Raw genomic sequence first — 20,219 nt, 5'->3', positions numbered from 1 at the left:
AAAATGTTTTTTAAGAAATAAAAATTTACCCATGAGGTTCTTGCATTCATTTAATAAAGCCGTCATCACATGATCAACGTTCCTAAAAACAAACAGTGGCTCAGCTTGCCCTATTCTCCCCTATTATCTATGTACCTGTTTAAACCTTGCAGTTTAAATGACTGCTGCCTCAACAAGTAAGAGGATTTCTATTCTATAAGCGTCTTCCACCCTTTTGGTTTCCCCTGACTTCATTTTCAAGCCTATCTGTGATGTGGATAGTAGCTAACTGAGCCATCTTGTTTTTTATTCACCATCAGCTGAGAAAAGGCAAAACACTGGCTGGAGCTGCATCTTTTTTCTTCTTTATTTTACGGTTCCCAAAGGTTCTTCTCTTTTGTTGTCTTCCATATTTGCAAGTTGCCTGTGTAAACGTTGACAACCTTTTTTTAAAAGATGTGATCAGATTCACATCTATATTTGCCAAAAGACCATGTTACTTCATAATACACTCGGACCTGTTCATTGATTTTCCAACAGTTTCGTCATTTCAGTGAAGGATTATTGCCTCTTAATTGTCCGGGGAGGATTGTCAGCACTAAGTAACCATTCCTGCGTTATTTATTTTGGTATAAAACATGATATTTAGAATATCGACTTGTGTGCTGCAAAGGTGGAGCTCATTAGTTTCCTGTAGTTTTGATTGTAAGGCGAAACCCAAGTGCTTCAGGTAATAACTAATGTCTAAATCATCCTGACAAGGAACATCACGGTTCACAAGTCTTGCATGTATTGACTTGAGAGCAATTACATTTTGTTTTCAATCTCTTTGTTGGGATGCGATCGTAAATTGATCCCTCTACAGAAAGGTTAATTCGCTTTTATGCTCGGCACATACACTGGCTAGTTTGAATTATGTTATTGGCTCAGTGTTTAAAGATTCTGTGGCACGCCAAGATGAGATTTGATTCCTAATTAAAGGACCCATCCGGAGCCTTTCCTCGACTTTCTGCTAAACTGTCAAAGCTTATTCAGCTCTGCTTTAGTGAGTAAAATCACATCTCTAATGTGATCCCCATATTAACCCTGTTTTTCCTTTCCTTCTATTTTCTCTGGTTGCAGGGAAAAGTCCATATTTGCTGTTCACTAACCGCCATGAGATTCGACGCATCGACTTGGTGAAGAGGGACTACAGCCAGGTTGTGTCTACACAGAAGAATGCCGTGGCTCTGGACTTGGACGTGGCCAACAACCGCGTCTTCTGGTGTGACCGATTCCACAGGAAAATCTACAGGTACGACAGTTTAATTATTTCAGAATATCACCAAATGAAGAAATTCAGGTTTTATGCATAAACAGTTTCTCTCAAATATTTGCTTATCATGTCTTAAAACAATTAAAATGTGTAGTTTGTGTGTGGTAGCTCCTGCTACTAGCAATTTTGATCTTAATCAGCAGCATTTGTTGGAACATCAAGATTTAAATGTTTCAGTGAATAAACTTTAAACTCTTAGAAGATATGTCTAAACTCTACCAGGTTGAGCTAAGTATAACTAGTTTATCAGGCTGCTTTAACACTCATGGGCAGGTGCTCGCCTGCATTCTGCACTAAATGGACTCAAAGACTGATATTTATAGTAAATGCTAACCGCGCTATTCACAAATTATTACTTTTTAATCAATCTGTCCTTGTTTTAAAACTTTACGCCGTCTGCTTTTTCACATGCAGGGAATAAAATTTAATCTTTACTTGCGACATACATTAATAATAATTAACTGATATACTTAAATGCTGCTAATATTAGTTCAGGGTGTAAAAATATATGCTTAAAAAGTCTTAAAAGTTCTTAAATTTATTAATCTAAAGTTAAGGTCTTAATGTCTTAAATGAATTGTTTAAATGTGTTAATCACAGGTCTTAAATTAAACCAAAGTAATTCAAGACTCAGCTCATACCTAGGATTTCTGTCGGCTAATGTATGGTCTCTCAGACTTTGAAAATGGGCTGACAACTCCTGTAATGTGCGCTGGGCATTACACTAAGGAAATGAGGAAGGGAGGGTCAGTGCAGAGCACCGGAGTTGAACCTTTTTTCATTCAGTGTCATCAACAGAAAGAAAAAAGGCAGGAAGAGACGATAAAGCCGATAATTAAAATGAGGTCGATAGGTTTAATTTATCGTGCGATTAATTGATTTATTGTTTATCGCGACAAGCCTACTGCTAATATAAGCTTTGCTAGCTTGCTAACTTTTTTATATACAAGCTTATAAGGTTTTTCCATGGACTATTGAGTTATTATTGCGGGGAAATAAGTCATCTGATTGTGTCTATTGTGTTTGTCTGAATGAGGGCTGCTTTCAGTGCCGTTCCATCTGAGCCTTAACAGACATAAACATAAACATGTTTTGCGTTCCCTCACAATACTTTTGCGTTCCCTCGCAATAATCTACTGATCAGTTCATGCGGCATTGTTGATACTGTAAGCCTTTCTTATGGTGGCCACCGTACTTTCTGCTTTACTACAATGTTATGTAAGGTTTTTCCATGAATGTTAATATCTCGTTGTGAAATATCTGACGTTTTATATCTTTTTCTTTAGTATAGAAAGGCACAACAAACCTATGATATAAACAGAAACTTTCCGTAAGTAGGAAAGAAATAAAAATACATCTAAACTATTTGGACTATTTCTGAGTTATTATCGCGGGGTAATCAGTCATCTTACAGTTTTGATTGTGTCTCTGTTGTGTTCGTCTGAATGGTTTAAAGGGCTGCTTTCAGTGCCGTTCCATCTTAGCCTTAACAGACATGTACATGCAGTAAATAAATCGATTTTCAATCAGTTTTTTGCACCAAAGCGTTAATAATAATAAACACATTTTATTATTATAAAACACAGCAAACTAATGGTGGTAGAGGGCAACACTGAGTTTACTCGGGGAATCTCATCTGTCCGTGTATCAATCAACTCCAAACCTCTTCTTTGTTCTGTCACAATTATCGATTTATTTAATTTTGATTATCATGCTCCAAACTTTGCGAGGACTGACACACAGAGACCATCTCGCTCACCCTCACGGGTGAGCGAGGTGGTCTCTGTGTGCTTCCTCATGCACACAGAGCCCGCAGCATGCCAGTAACCTTCCCATTCATACTTCATGACAGTCACGCCCACATCGACACACCCACCTCCAGGTGTCAAAGCCGCCGCTTCTGTCATATCAATAATTATTTAATTCACATGGCTCTTATAGAGCCTCAGTGAAAACGTGTTTATTATTATTAACTCTTTGTCTCTTAATGTCTGTTAAGGCTCAGATGGAACGGCACTGAAAGCAGCCCTCATTCAGACAAACACAATAGACACAATCAGATGACTTATTACCCTGCGATAATAACTCAATAGTCCATGGGAAAACCGTACATAAGCTTGTATTAAAGCAGAAATTACGGCGGAAGCAGAAAACTATTTAAATAGTTTTATGCAATCTACTTCTCTAATGTTGTTGTTGATGTCTTTGGCATCGTTTTCACACAAATCCACCTTCTGTACACAAACAAATACGAAAAAAAAAAATCTGCTTTTTAAAGACAGTTATACTTGCTGATGATCATCTCAACAATGGATTTGATTAGCAACACTTGACTGATACTTACCCTCCTAATTCATCTCGCAAACTAGTGAGGCTGGGTTGCTGGAGTGCATTTTTTATATTGTTTCTTGATATCATTTAATCTACAACATTACCTGAATTAAGAATTTCCAACAACAAAGTCTCTGGGATGCAGATACACATCTGAATCGTAATTATGTCTTTTAATGCTCTCTGAGATTCAGCTGTATTTGATTGTAATGAGACTCGGCTCACATCTCCTTTTTTGTTATCCAAACCATACTTTATCCCCCAGAGCATTCTAATTGGAGCGCCGTGTTCTTTTTATAACATAGACGTTAAAAGAACCACCTCTCTGGAGGAACTAAAATTGAAATTCTTGCTAGCTGCTTTGCCCTTTCCTCGCACCTCTGCCGGGTCCAAATGATTAGCGACCTGGGCAAGCCTCAAATGAAGCCTTGTCTGTTCTGATAAGCGATTTACCTAACAAGGACAATAACCTCGGCATGAACCTGCATTGTGCAGGCCCAAGGCTGCAACTCCCATAGTAACCTCATTGTCTGCTATTCATTGACTTTACAGCACATTGCTGATTTCAGGTATTCTATATATGTATCAGCTGCCATCATAGAAAAAAATTAAAATCTGTAAGTTACTGTAATTGCTCCTTGAAAAATGCATCAAACCAATGTGCCAAAGAGACATTCTCCCTCTGTGTCCTTCTCTGCCTTCCCCTCCCCCTTTTTTCTGCCCCCTTCGCTCCCTGCAGCGCCTTCATCCACGAGGCCAGCGACCCGTCCCAGCAGGTGCCGCTGGTGGATTCGTCCCTGCAGACTCCTGTGGGCCTGGCGCTGGACTGGCTCCAACACAACCTGTATTGGACCGACTCGGGAGACAAATCCATCTCTGTGTCCTCAGTGGACGGCACCAAGAGGCGCGTCCTCATCAGCTCTGACCTGAGCGAGCCTCGGGCCATAGCGCTGGACCCCCACCACGGGTAATTGTGCAGACATGGCCGCCAGCGCCATTTTACAGTGCAGTTTTCATCTTTTCCACATTTAAATGAATGTCTTGTTAATTTAGGGCTTTTGTTGATGCATTTGAATTCTTCTCTTGACATGCGTAGTTTCTCTGCATTTCTCAAAAGGAGTTTTAACCAAATAATATGGAGTGTGCATTAGGGCTGAAACAAGTAATTAGATTAATCCGATTAATTGTGATTAATAGATTATTGAAATAATCTTCAACCCGTTTAATAATCGATTAATCATTCATGTGAATGTTGTATTAATTTTTTACTTTTATTGATACATATGAATTGTTATTTTGTAGCAGGTAGATTTTCTGCAACTCTAAAGGATTTTTAGACAAATAATAATATAGGGTGTGTTAACGCGCACCCTATATTACAGGATTATTTGTGATTAATCTATTATTGAAATAACGCATCTAATTTACTTGAGAATATACAATGGAGTATACAGACTTAAAAAAATTAATTTGCTTTAAGAACAACAAAAACTCAGAGCAATAATTAATCCAAAACTGTACAAAAAATATATACATTTTGCATTTAAAATTTAAAAAATTATTTAAGAAAGTAATTGAAATATTTGCATATATTTTAATGTATTTCTAATATTGTGTAAAAAAAGAAAAGCTAAGTAGAAAATGAAAAATATGTAGAACGTGCCAATTTTTATCGTCAGAATAATCATTATAATCAATTCCAATGGGAATGGTTTGTTACAGCCCTAATCTACGTCTTCATAAATATTTGAGCCTGTCTTTATAATTATGAAACTGTGTGATTTAGACAAAATCTGCAATGAATGTAAACCTGTGCAAACATGACCTGTCTTTGAAAGTCATTGAAGTTTTTTTTTTTTTTTTTTTTTAGCCAATCATTCAACTATTCAAAAGAACATTTCAAATACATCATTTATAACCTCAATGAGTGGAGATCAACTTTTCTCTGCCAATGTTCTTTTCCAGCCAGGCATTAAATCAGTAATTGACTCTGGTTAGTGAAACAAAACATTAATAATTTTAATAGGACCTTTAATCATCATTAATCATGGCTAATGAAAACTGTTGTGATTATTTCTTCCGCACAAAACCTTTATTTGACCTTCTGGTTTTAAAATCCAGGCTTATTAATGAGGTTCATGTTGCGAATTCGCATAACAATTTACAATACATCAGCATAATACGGTGTCAGACTGAGTTTATAGACACAAGACGGCAATTATTCTGGATTTTTTTATTCATCGAGCTAAATTATTGAAGATGATTGTGACGGTGAACTTGGATATGAATTTCGGTTGAGCCATTTGACATTTAATAAATGAAATATGTTTCCACTCATCTCTATCCTGAAGTTAAAGGCCAAAGGTTTTTTTTTTATTGATTTTTATATATTGTCATTTCACTTGAGAAGATGTCTGAACAGTTTTATACAGAAACATTTTCATATAATTTATCAGATCAAGTTGTGATGCACAGAAAATCAGGACTTTACATATTCAGACTTAACCGAACCACAAGAACATGAAGAATATTGTGATGTTTTTAGTTACCCAAGAGTCATTTTTTAGGTACTGGTCATGCTATTGTGACTTACAGCAAATATTCTGTAAATCACATGTGTTGGAAAAGGAGCTATGTAGCAGACTAGTCATAATGTTCTATAAGGGGTTCCTTATTGCCGTTTTTTAGCGTTGTACATTTTTATCATTATCAAAATATTCCAAATAGAAAAATAAATTTATTATCTTTCTTTCAGCTTCATGTACTGGTCAGACTGGGGCACACGAGCCAAGATAGAGAAAGCTGGGATGAACGGAGTGGATCGGCAGGTTCTGGTGTCTGAAAACATTGAATGGCCCAATGGCATTACTCTGGGTAAGTGGGGACAATAAAACTACATTAAAGGGGCAATACTGTGCTGAATACACTTTTTTGAGCTTTACATCAAGTTACAATGTCATTCCCTTATCAAAAACATATCTGGAGTGTTGCCTTGATTCTTTCATGCTTGTTTGAGAAATCCTTTAATCATTCAGCTATGCAAAACGCCTCGGTGAGCCTAGCCCCGCCTTCAAGGCACAGTTTCAACGCTTTCAAGTTTTTGCTTCACAGAGCAATGCCCCCCTTTCCCATCCTGTGAGTCCCCAAATCAGCTCCATCAGACTAGCCATTAGCAATTAGCAAACACCTGTGTCACCTCAACTTGTTATATGAGCTACTTCTCAGTGGAAAGCTTGTAAAAACGTTGTTAAAAGGTTCATAGAGGAGAAATATTGTGATGACTTCCTGAAGGTAGAGTTTCAGAAAGAAAAGGCTACTTTTTTAAGTCATATTTTATATGTAGAGCATTTTTCTAACAACTGAGTTACTTGATTGTGCTATAAAATGGCCCTGTGTGCCTGGAACATACATAACGCTGCCCCTTTAAGAAAAATACTTTTGTTTTGAAATAATATTTGAAGTGTTTTGGATCCGTAAATCTCTGTGTGTTGTGTAACACTGACAATCTGACATTTAAAAAAAAAAAGTAATCAATTCCAACCAAAGGGATTTGTCGGTCAGAGTACATGAAGGCTTACCACAGAGACGATCAATTTCTGTTGAGTCTGGGGAAAGCCCTCCCTCCCTCCTCCTCCTCCTTTTTCTCCTCCTCCTAACGTGTGTCTGTGTGCTCCCCAGACGTAGCCAACCGGCGCCTCTACTGGGTTGACTCCAAACTGCATCTCATAGCCAGTGTGGACCTGAACGGAGCTCACCGGAGAACACACATGTCCTCTGCAGAGAGACTGGGGCACCCCTACGCTCTGGCTGTCTTCGAGGTTTGTGTGTTGCTTCTCAGATTAATTTGCAATCGATTTTCTCCTCCCACATTTTATCACATCTTCAAATAAAAAAAAATAAATAAAAAAAAACTCATAGGAGTCGTGTATTTGAATTCCAATCAATCCATTTAATTCAGCTTATTTCATGCTCAGTTGGTGGGTGTCCATATTTTTAGCCCTTTGTCTCGTCTCCTTGTTGCTTTCATTGGCTTTGCATACCAAATAAGAAGTAGAGATGATTCCAAAGGAGAATACACACTTCTCTTTTTGGTCACCAGCCAAGTCTGTTGTGTTCATGTGATGAATCAAGGCCTTCAGAGGAAATAAATAAAAATAAATTAATCTTTTTTTGCAGTAGCATAATCTCGCAGACATTTGACATTTATATTGCTATTAATATTGCTCTTATGGCCGATAACCAATATTTACTGGTACTGTATTGTTTATTTATCCTCAGCTTCTGTTAAGCTACCCATAATCCAGTGCTGCATCGTTCTCACTGTCTCATGACTAAAACAAAATATCACACGACCAACTTTCTTCCCTTTCCCTCCAGCAGTAAATGGCAACAAGAAGGAAATAAATATTGGTTGTTAATATCGGCTGTCTATCAGGTGTAAAAATGCCGTAAATTACTATTATTTTTTTTGCAATTTTTAGTAATCAATGACTTCCTTTTTCCCTGGGGTATAAATAAGACGTGAGACAAACAGATGGAAACATTTCTTACAGCCATTTACCACAAGGCTTGATGGTAATGGAGATCAAACTAAATCAACTGCAAACTGCACCAAATAGTGCCATCTTTTTGTCACCAAGTCTTCATAGGGACCATTAAACACTAATTAAATCTTTTCTGTCCTACCATCACAAATGGAAACATGTGGAGTTGCTAAAAGATGGCGCTTTTAAGCAATACCCGGTCCAGGTATTTTTAGAGTGCAACAACAGAGGAATGTGTGGACGAGCACCTGAGGACTGCTGATATAGTCAGCCAGACAGAAGCAGTAATGCGATGCATGCGACAGGCACCACTCAATATTGCTGGGCTGGTGTGTTTCCAGCATGCTGAACAAGAGAGTCACCTTGTAGTCACAACAGGCCAGAGTGAAGCCAGGCATCGATTATGTCTTGTACTACAGGGAATTTATCATAATTTTACTAAGTACCATCACAGTGCCGACTGAAGCAGGACAATAGAAAATTGGCAGGGTTTTATTTGAAGCAGCCAAAACAACATTTAAAAAGAGGATGAGGTAATTTCATTTACAATGTTATTTGATTATTTAAAAAAAACAGTATATGAGTGGGAAGCAAACTGATGATGTGCTGTGTTTGACAAACACAGAGCTCCATCGTGTCAGTGTTCATAGTGTACATTTAAGGAAGCATCGCAAACAAAAGCTTTCTTCAGTGAAACTTGTAGCTTTAAGATACTAAGCTTAAGATTTTTGTGACTGATTCTGTCATTTTGTTTCACTTAATATCTAACAATGAAACCACTTGCTTTGTTTTTACAGCAAAAATGTTTACTCTGAAACACCATGTTAAATTTTTTCAGGTAAACAGCAATGGACAAACAGAGAAAACATTGTTGCGTGAAATGTAATTAAATCACTGAGGCTGTTGAATTATACTGCTGTGATGAACTGTTTTGTTCTCAGATTAGGACTCCCGACAACTTGTAGCATAAGGTATTATCTGGAGCTTTTAATTGGGTTAATTAACTAAAGGTAATTTCAGAGGAATCATAAAGCCTCTCATAACTAAACAATATTTGCACAAATTCATAAACCAGTCCATAAAACAAAGCAATGCACTTTCTTTTAGATATCAAACAAACGGAACCAAAATTAAGTGGCAATGTTAAATATTTAGGTACAAGTTTGGAGTTTTGCAGCGCACTGATTGTGGAGTACCACTTGTTGCTTCAACTAAGAACCAACCATAACCAAAGTAACCTGGGCGCCATAAATGTCCTTGCAGGAAAGATTAATTTCTCTGAATGTAAAACTGTCAGAACAGCTAAATGAGAACTGAAGATGAGAAATGAAGATCATAAAATCTGTGTAATCTATCTACAGGCTCTTTCTGGGAATATACTTCCTGTACAACGCTTGTAAAAATATCTGAACCTTAGGAGTTGCGGTGGTTAGAACTTCACCAGCTCTGTGAGCGCAAACATGAGATTAAGATGTGTTTGCAAGTAGTGAACTTTGTTTTGGAATTTACCTCAATTACAATGTTTTGGCTGCTGTCCCGAGGTCACGGTTGCACTGACAAGAACAACTTTTCATTTTTATCTCCCGTGCTGCAGGATCGGATCTACTGGACCGACAGAGACAAGGCAGCAGTTTTTATGGCCAATCGGTTAACTGGTCAGGACATCCAGGCTCTGGCTGAAAACCTGAATGATCCCCATGACATTGTGGTTTTCCACCAGCTCCGACAGCCGCCAGGTGTGTGTTCAGTCTGTGCGAGGCCCGTGGGTGTGTGGAAATGAGCTCATAATCAAACTCAACCACGTTTTCTCTTGGTGCCTAAAAAGTGCTGACCACTTCAGAACAGGCACCCAAAGGACAAGGACACATTTGAACCGTGTAAATCCTTGCTGTCTTTATGTTAACCTCAAGATCTTTTTGCCTCTCACTCTTTTCTATTTTCAGGTCCAGACAGCTGTAATCTGGGCAGTGTAGCCAATGGGGGTTGTGAGTACTTATGCCTTAAAGCACCGCAGATCACCGAACATTCTCCCAAATACACTTGTGCGTGTCCAGATGGACAGGACTTGGGGCCTGATATGAGGGGCTGTGTGCCAGGTGAGGGTCTGAGGGGTTGCATGGTTTTGTTGGGTACAAAAAAGATCCTGCTGTACACATGGCTATCACCTAGAGCAGTGATTCCCCACTGGAGTGGATTTTGCAGAGCTCGTGTCAAAAACTATGCTTTTAAAATGTCTCAAATTTATGAATCTAAAATAAAGACCTTAAAATGTCTTGAGTTAATTAGAAAAAATGTGAGTCAGCCTTAAATATGTTAATCACAGGCCTTAAATTTTGTGGTGGCAGGAATACTTAATCTCATATATTCTATGTAGTTTATTTTTCGCTAACTACCTGCTAACATACTCTTGCTAGCATGTCTGTTTGGCACAGTTTTTTGCATCAATCATGGATAAGTGCAAATTTATCACCTGCTTGCTGGACAACATTCGTCTTTCCTACTGACTCACTTTTGTTACAACCCATACCATGCTACGTTCATTCTCTGCAACAAAGCTAGGTGCTACTACTATATAAATATGCAGTTTTCTTTTGTATGTTTCTACCGTGAAACAGGTCTTAAATTTTGTTTGTAATGCTCTTGAAAAGGTCTTAAAAAGTCTTAAATTTGAGGTGGTGAAACCTGCAGAAACATTACTAATGCCAAAGAGATTGTCAACATGCATGCTATAAAACAACAGTTAAATGAGTAGTGATAGTGTGGATTGCAAGCCTGGGGTCTACTGGTGAAGAAAGAAGCAGGGTTGTTGATCTCCAGTCCTCAAGGTCCAAAATGTTTCGAGTTTTAGATGAAAACTCCTTCAGCATACTCAAATCCAATAACTAGGACATTAGTAGGACTTTTGCAGAACTTAACTGCATGCAGAGGACATTATTTGGTCTTTTTATTCAGGTGTTTTGGACCAAGGACACAGCTAAGCCCTGGAGTTCAACACACAATGATTTTTTTTTACATCTTAAACTGTGTTTTACATAATCTATGTTCAATGTAGAATAATCCAGTTCTGGTTAGATCTTTCAAAGTTTACATTTTGAACAAGAAACTGCCAGATGCAGTCCAGTGAAAAACTGAAATAACCCTTTAGTTTACCACCGATGGGAAGATCTTAAGAGGATATTGACTTCATTGTCAGAAGGAGCTAAGGAGGGATTAGCCAGGGATTCTCGCAGTGCTAAGAATATTCTTTCATTTCAGGACCTACTTCCTTTATTATGTCAAAATAAAAGTCTCCAACAGATTAAAACACTCACTTTCATATTAACGACTCCTACTAATAGATGAGATCTGGATTGTGGTTGGCAAGTCAGAGTTTTATGTGACGAGAAATATTGTGGTGTGTTATTACCGTCACACTCAAAATGGTCTTAGCATGGTTTTCATAGATCCTGCTCAAAAACTGGGAGTATCTCAAGACTTCACAATGTTTTTGTAAACTTAAGTTTAAGTTTTGTTTATTTGAATATAATAAACATCTCTAGATCAAATCTCTAGCTTTGATTTAACTTTCCTCTTAGCAGCGCCGAGGGACGACATGACGGCAAGATTGCCACCTGCCTTTGGATTTACACCTGACGCCAGAGAAACTGACGCCAGAGGCATCGCTCCTTCCTCAGAAGGAGTCTCGCAGGCAGACGACGTCCCCTACTTGAGCACCGCTCCATCTGCTTCTCCCGAGTTTCTCACGCCACTCAGTACGCTGCAGCCTCTATCATCGCAGGAGTCTGAATCGCTGGGCTCCCACTCCACAGCCACGGCCATGGTCATCTCAACCACGTCTGCAGGGGACAGCAGTGTCTCCCAACACTGTGAGTGTGCAGTCTTCGATCAGGGCTGAAACGATTAATCGAATCAATCATGATTAATCAATTATCAGCGAAATCGTCAACTATTTTAGTCATTGATTAGACGTCAGTTGGGTTATACGTACTCTGGCTATAGGCTGAAACTGTACAAAAAATATACACATTTAGGATGATACACTTGTCTTTAAATATATTGATTCAAGTTCTGTAAAATAAATAAATAAAATCTCCCACTAACTGCTATCCAGTTATTAATCCAAAACAATTAATCAACAGTAGACAGTTGTTTTTTTTTAGCTGCAGTGCATACTTTGCTACAAATGACTAAGCGTTCACAAAAGGAATGCTGTTATTGCATTTTGCGCAATGTTTGTTTTATTTAAAGCAAATTATGTCAATTTGTTTTAAATAAAACAAATTTAGCTCAGTTACTGTCTTTGTAATATTGTGTAAAAATGGCTGAAGTGGTTACGTAAAAAAATTTGTTAAATGTGCCAAATCTTTTATCCAATTAATCGATTAATCAATTAATCCTCAAAAATAATCGATTACTAAAATAACTGTTAGTTGCAGCCCTAATTGGGATTAAAGAAAACTATTGAGTTGCGTCTACTTCCTGTTGGGAACATGGCTAGCAATTTCGTCTTGGCTGTAATGAGGACATTAAAGTGGGGAATCTACAAGCCTCAGCCACCGACGACAGGAATAATTGTCACCTTGAAAATTATGCCGTTCTCCTCATAAAACTGAGCTTTATGTGGGTGGAGATGGTGGGGGGTCGCATATCTGGAAGGAAATTTGTGTTGCGGCATAAACGCTTGCCTCATAAGTGTGTTAGTAAGTACTGCATGTTGAATGCAAATTTTGCTCTAATGCAGTTATACGGAGCCTGTATGTATGAAGGTGCAGAAGGTCGGGGGTGTCTCAAAGTCACACTCTGGCAAATACTGAGCTCTGCATCCCTTACATTCCTTTTTTTATTTTTTTTTTCTCCCTCCTCCCTCTTTTCCGCCGCTGTCTCTCTTTGTAAAACACTCACGGCCATTAACGCATGGTCACCCACTTCTCGCCTCCCTGTTTTATCGCCTCTCTCCTCCACCGTCTCGACCCTTCCTCGACGCGCTGCTTATCTCACGCTTTTTATATCTTACCTGCCTTCTTTCTTTTTGTTCTCTTTATCACGACTCCCTTTTCATCCCATCACTCTTACACCATGTAATTTCTCATTCCTTCTCTCTCCCCAGCCGGTGGCGAGAACTTTGTTCTGGGTGAGAACCTGACGGTGGCCGTTCTGGGCGTTGTCATTCCTATCGGTAAGCTGCATGCAGCCTCTGTTTTCTGTGTTTGTCTGGTTACAGAAAAATCGTTTGGCCTCATGTACAAAGCCTTGCAAAAATATTCAAATCTTTTGAACTTGTTCACATTTTTTTCACATTACATCTTCAAACTTCAATGTTGTTCTATCGGTATTTTATTACATAGATCAATAAGAAGTGGCACCTAACCAGAAAATGATATCCATCCATCCATTTTCTTGCACCCTTGTCCCTCAGTGGGGTCGGGAGGGTTGCTGGTGCCTATCTCCAACTAATGTTCCGGGCGAGAGGCGGGGTACACCCTGGGCAGGTCGCCAGTCTGTCGCAGGGCAACACAGAGACACACAGGACACACAACCATGCACACACACTCACACCTAGGGGCAATTTAGACAGACCAATTAACCTGACAGTCATGTTTTTGGACTGTGGGAGGAAACCGGAGTACCCGGAGAAAACCCACGCATGCACAGGGAGAACATGCAAACTCCATGCAGAAAGACCGGGGCCGGGAATTGAACCCAGAACCTTCTTGCAGCTCTACCAACTGCGCCACTGTGCAGCCCCAGAAAATGATATGTAGGCTTTACAATTTTTTGCAAAAAGTCTCCCTCTTCCCGATCAACTCATTCAGACTAGCCAGCAGTGATTAGCAAACACCTAATGGAACTGTATATGTCCTGGACTCGTTATACAAGTTACTTCTCACTGCAGCACTGGTAAAAATGTTGTCAAAGGGTTAATCGAGGAGTCATGTTGTGATGACTTCCTGAATGTGCAGACTTTCTTAAAGAGAGAGAGACCAAATTTGAAGGCGCTAAATTACTAAGTCAAATTTCTTTTGAGTCATATTTGATATATAAAGTATTTTATAAAAACACTGAAGGTAACAGATTTTCTTGATTGTTCTACAAAATTATTCTGTGTGGCTGGAAAACACATAATACTCCCCATTTAAAATGTTAGAATACATTTCTATTCATTGCCCTTGAGTTGCAGCCATTATTCCTCTGTAATAATGGCTGCAATTCTTGTAATTCTTCACTAAACGTCACAAACTAAGTCAAATTGGACGGAAGTCCAATTTTTTTTTTCATGCCCAAGATTATTATTTGAATTTATGTCTGGGCCTAGATCCGCTGTGTTCAGTGTTAACCTGCTGGAACGGGAACTTCATCCCCAGTTTCAAGTCTTTTGCTGTTCCTCTGTATTTAGCTCCATCCATGTTCCCTTCAACTCAAACCAGCTTCCTGCTCCTGCAAGAAAAACACACCCACAGCTGTTCATTTGTACAGCTGATGATGATTCTGCCAACATACATGTTTCACCACAACCACGGTGTGTTCTGATTGCTATATATTGTTAGTTTTCCTCCACACTTATCGTAAATATTGGTGTTTAATTTTGGTGTTGTCTTAGCAGTTGTGTTGGCCCATTACATAAAATCTCAATAAAATACACTGGTTTGTAGTGGTGGCATAAAAATGTGAAAATTATGATGGATATTTATACCTTTGCAAGACTCTGCACATGTACTGTGTCACCCTCATTTATAAGGTTCCTGTTTGTTGAGTCCGTCACACATTTACAGCTGTGCACTGGAGGAGTGAATGCTTGTCTACAAGTCCTCCTCTCTGTTCATTTTTTGTGTTTTTGATATTCTTGTCATTGTGCATCATTCACCTTCTACTGCACTGTTTTGTGGGGGATGCTTTGGCATTGTAGTTTTCAAACTTTAATGAGGAGTAATAATAATTGAAGATAAAAACAGCAAATACCTTTGAAACTACCTTTAATTGTTAGAATTTCAAAGTTCTACCTACTTATGAGTAGTTCATCAACTAAAATACTTGTGGCTCCATCAGAAAGTCTGTGCTGGAAAATATCACACCTCAGACTAAACGTCAGGATATAGTTAGAAAGATTTTTCATATGACAAAAAATTTGGCTAATAAATAACTAAACTGCTCAGCTAGCCAATACGCTAAAAGAGGAAATTCTATTCAATCAGCCATTAGGGATTCAATCATTACTTTACGTCCAGCTCATGGTTACATTTGTAGTCATAACTCAGAAATTTTAACTTACCAGTTGGAAAAAGTTGGACTTCCTCCTCGGAAAGTGGGAGAAACCCAGACTAACCCCCGTCAGGATTTTTCAGTGTTCCAATATGGCCGCTCCTCGCATCAATAGTAGTACGCTGTGGTGGAAACCTGTTTACTTTACAAATACACATACAAGAGTGCATCTAAAATCATTGGTACCTTTACTGCCTGCAGCTCTTAACTGAAAAAACTAACAGTGGTCTTTGCTTATGGAAAGTGAAGCAGCTTAAACAATGTTCATCAGCAGTCCTACTTGGCCATCGCCATGTCGAAGTCCAGACTTCTCCGACTATGTTAACTGGAACACTTTTAACTCAGGTGTGACGTCAAAACCAGCATCACTGCTCTAAAAACACTGGGATGAGAGCCAAATGATTAGCTGCAGGTCTGAGTCATTTAAAGGTGGCTACATCTGCTTGTTATACAGCTACAGTCTCTGGCAAATAACAGCGAATGAAGCTTTCTTCATTTTAACCCAGAAAGGATTAAAATGGATCCCAAATATTGCTCACTGTTTTCTTAAGCAAAGCCACACAACTTAATTCATTTGCTACACCACATTGTTTTTGTTTTCTTATTTAATTGTGACTAAACAGAAAAAAGGAATACAGCATTTATTAATCACTGCTTATTTCCTTTAAAATGACAGACCTGATTTAAATCCGCTTGATATAAGGAAAATAAACATAATTCAGCTAAAAATATGACCTTATACCCAGTACATGCTTCAAGCTAAAACCTGATTCTGGACTAAATGAACTGGAACGAACTGAGTCAGCCTCCTTTTTCAGACGGACTTTTCATTTTTTGTTCGTAATAAAATCAGGTCACAGTACAGGTGGAGAACACAAAAGGTGTCTATAAGCTGTGACAACTTTAACAGTGTTTTATTGGTGTGATTTAAAGCTGCAGTGTTAAACTACAATGAATATTTAACGGCATATTTAATGTGATCATTTGCCATCACATAGTCAGGCATCTGAAGATTCAGAATATCCTCATTAGTATAATCAGCTACTTTTCCTCATATTGGTTTGTATAATAAAGACACTACATTTACAAAAAAAAATCATATTACAGATGATGTAATAAAATAACACATTCCATTTTTCCTGACTCTTAAAGAAAAACAATCTTTAGTTTTAAACTGCAGTATGTAACTTTTTAAAAAATGTTGCTACTTTTGCCATCTGAAGAAATGCAATGCTCCTGACCAAAAACAACCAATCAGAGGCAAGAGGAGAGTCTTAGTGCTGCCAATCAACCTCTTGTACTCACTGTGCATTGTGCTAATGTTGGAGAAACAACTTACCATTACAGGAAAAATGTTTATCCGCCATCATCAGGGGCCATGCTAACCAAGCTAACCATGCTAACCAAGCTGGCGCTTAGCGTTTACAACAGGCTATGCTAGCTGCAGCTTAGCGGAGGGTGGAGAGGAGGAGGATGAGCGTCGCCACACTGAGGGTGATTGACAGCATTGAGACCCGACTCTGGTTTCTGATTGGTAGTTTCTAGTTAGCACTGTGAAAAGGCAGAGGAGCTCAATTTTACAACAAACATATATAAATATATATATATTTAATAAAAGTTACATACTACAACTTTAAAATAGCAAAATATTTTAATTTCCCATCCAAAATAAAAAGGTATATCTTCTTTGAAAGTGTCTCAGAGGATCCTTAAAACAAACACTCCCACTCTAAGCTTTAATGAGGGTCATTCAGAGTCTGTTTAGAGACTGTGAGTACTTGTGTGACTCATCTTTAGCCTATGCTGCACCACCCACCCACACGCACGCACGCACACACACACGCACGCACACACCCCCGCACACACGCACGCACACACCCACACACACACGCACACACACACAGTCTCCATACCACTCCCTCTTCCCTCTCTGTGCCCCACATCCCGCATGCCTCTTCTTCTCCTCTCCGTGCCCGTCATATCCCACCCTGGACTCGTTCTGCCTTGTTAACGCTGCCCCTCCCTTCCCCGTGTCCCCTACCACTGTGTGTTAAACGCATGCAGTTCCTATCATTGCCACAGTGGTGTTCGGCCTGGTCTGCGCCGGAGTCTACCTGGCGTGGCGGAACTGGCGTCGCAACTCCACCAAGAGCATGAACTTCGACAACCCGGTCTACCGCAAGACCACCGGCGAGGGGGAGGAGGACGAGATCCACATTGGGAGGACCGACGGAATGGGACACCACGTCCACCACCACCACCCGTACCCCCAAGGGGTCAGCATGGGCGTGGTGGGGGCTGGGGGAGGCACCTGCCCGCAGTTCATCGCCCTGCCTTTGGGGGGCAGCATGCCCGACGCAGGGACTCACTGGTACACGGAGCAGCCCATGCTCTCCACTGCAAAGTGAGACAAAAGGACCTGCTTCTGGTGCAGCTGGACGCTCAGGCACACGGTGAAGTCAGAATGAACTTGGACTAAGTTTACCGAAGGGATGAACGACATATCATAGTTTCATTCAGCCACACACACACAATCACACCCACGCACGCACACCCCCACACACACACGCACACACACACACACACACACACACACACACACACACACACACACACACACACACACACACACACACACACACACACACACACACACACACACACACAGAGCCATGTCATGTCATGTTTCATGTAAATTGAGAATGAGAAGGAAAAATTAGGGAATGAAATCTGATTTTTCTCCGGTAGGTTCTGGTAGTTAAGTAATCAGGTGTTGCAGACGCTCTCCCAACGCTAGAAAATCAAGTCACACTCTCTGTTTTTAACTTCAGATGCATAGAACCGTGTGCATCTGACGCTGCAAAAACTTGCCGGGCTTGAGCATCCGTTTCGTCCTTGACGTGTTAGTTTGAGTTTTGTGTTACTCCTGGTTGGTGGCAGCGCTCTTGGACAGCTACTAAAGAAAGAGGAGCTGTTAAACTGGGGCAGCTGGTGGAGACAATCTGTTGGGATCAATCCCAGATGCTGTTTCTGGAGATGCCTGGTGTCATACACATTTTTTCCTGGATCAGTTTGTCCGGTTCAGAGCTTCACGATGTTGGTTGAGCACTGTCAGTTTTGAGTATTTCTCTTATTTAGTGTAGAGAGTTGGAAGAGTCTTCTGTGAGCATAAAGGTGCAAGTCAGGCTTCTTCTTCTTCTTTTAGTAGCTTGTTTTAGATGTTCAATGGTCTGAGAAAAGCAATAGGCTGCAGATAGCAGCCAGTTGAGGTGTTTTATGGTTGATGGAAATCACTGAGTGGTAATGATTTCATTTGACGACCCACTTTTGACTGTGACACACACACATACACTCCACCTGCCGTGCAGCGGTATCAGATTCCCGTTGTTTTCCAGACGGGGTGGAGGGGGACAAGGACGAGGTGCAGTTCGCTCTCTGCAAACACAAGCAGCATGCAACCAACCGACATCTCCACCGTTCATTGTTCCACACGAGACTCTCTCACTCACACACACACACTGCACAGTCGATTCCGCCGCCGCTGCCACTGTTATTTGAGTGGACAGTTTGGGACAGGAGGCCCAGCTGGTCTCTGCTTTGGGAGAGAAATAAACCTGTCATATTATGTTACCATGAACGTGAAAAGAAAAATCGGACTCCTATGTAGTGCGGCGTGGCGCCTGCCGGTGAACAAGTTTCACGCCGGTTTATACAGATCACCTGGAAATTCCCCCGTGTGTGTGCTCATCGAAATGCATGTGTGCCAATTGTTCATCGCACAGCCATATTTGAAACTGTTTTTTGGATGCTATTTGTTGCACAACCCTCTTAGAATGCCTTCTGGTACTGTGTTTCTCATGGAGAAAGAAGGTGTGTGTGCGTGTGTGTGTGTTTGCACGTGTGTTGACCTCTGTGTGTATTGGTGAGCAAGTGTGCGTGTGTCGGCAGAAAAGCTTTGAGGGTGCTTTTGGACTCATTGGGTTGTAAATACCTTTTCATAACGTTTTTTGATAATGTATTGTATAATTCTGTAAAAGAAGAGCTGTATATAAGATTTTAGATAAAGTGTTGACACCTATATTAATTTATTTGTATGAAGAAAGCACTGTTTTTTTCCTCCCTGATTGTTTAAAATCAGAGTTATCCACCAAAGTGGTTCGTTTTAGTTGGTGTTTCTTGCTGTGTATCGTTTAGCCTCATTTTTGTGTGAAAACTTTTTTTTTCTTAGCTTTATATAATATTAAGAGGCTCCACACCCTCCACCCAAAAAGAATTTAAAAAAATTCCACATTGGTGGAAAATTTTTAAGCCCAATGTCAGTGAGAATGTTGCTTTGTATTTATTTGTGCCTTTTTTTGTTTACACTTTCATATTAACCTTGTGTTTTTTTTGTTTTTTGTTATTTTTATTTCATGAAAAAAAAAGTCAGCCAGTTGCTGTACGTCTAATACCGAACTGTACTGAGGACAAATTGGTTCTGTGTTTTATTTTCCATAACTGATTAGTTTAAATATCTCTTTTTCTTGTTATATAAAATCTGACAAACACAAGTCTGCAGTTTCTCTCTTATTTTTTTCTATGTAAGACAATTTCCATGTCACTTTGTATGAAGAAACATAGAAAAGATTATTATTTTGTGTAACAATGAGTCAAATTAACAGTGGGCTACTCTGAGTTGTGTGGTGATCTAGTAGGGGAAAAAGCTGGCGCATCATAATTTAGCAGAAATCAGATCATCCACCAGAATATTCTTAGAATTTATGTTTTTCAATTAAAATTTTGTCACAGGTGTT

At 39.5% G+C, this 20,219-nt stretch overlaps 1 protein-coding gene across 3 annotated transcripts in view; it reads left to right on the top strand.

Annotated features, from left to right (window-relative positions):
• LOC103479194 (low-density lipoprotein receptor-related protein 8) overlaps window positions 1-19,976 on the top strand; it is a 105,127-nt gene extending 85,151 nt beyond the window's left edge. Inside the window, exons 10-18 of one of the 3 annotated variants that reach the window (XM_081598477.1) lie at window positions 1,102-1,273; window positions 4,365-4,592; window positions 6,381-6,499; window positions 7,304-7,443; window positions 9,764-9,905; window positions 10,113-10,265; window positions 11,748-12,035; window positions 13,277-13,345; window positions 17,491-19,976. In XM_081598477.1, the coding sequence (XP_081454603.1) occupies window positions 1,102-1,273; window positions 4,365-4,592; window positions 6,381-6,499; window positions 7,304-7,443; window positions 9,764-9,905; window positions 10,113-10,265; window positions 11,748-12,035; window positions 13,277-13,345; window positions 17,491-17,834 (1,655 nt within the window). In that variant the 3' untranslated portion in view covers window positions 17,835-19,976. Of the gene's footprint in view, window positions 1-1,101; window positions 1,274-4,364; window positions 4,593-6,380; window positions 6,500-7,303; window positions 7,444-9,763; window positions 9,906-10,112; window positions 10,266-11,744; window positions 12,036-13,276; window positions 13,346-17,490 lie in introns of all 3 variants that reach the window. The other 2 variants (XM_081598478.1, XM_081598476.1) reach the window with 2 other exon arrangements.
• Window positions 19,977-20,219: the final 243 nt, after the last annotated feature.

This window comes from Poecilia reticulata, chromosome 17 (genome assembly GCF_904066995.2).
Source record: "Poecilia reticulata chromosome 17, P_reticulata-male-v2, whole genome shotgun sequence".
NCBI lineage: Eukaryota > Metazoa > Chordata > Actinopteri > Cyprinodontiformes > Poeciliidae > Poecilia > Poecilia reticulata.
Note: the sequence above shows the minus strand (reverse complement) of the source record. Positions and strands in the feature narration are given on the sequence as shown.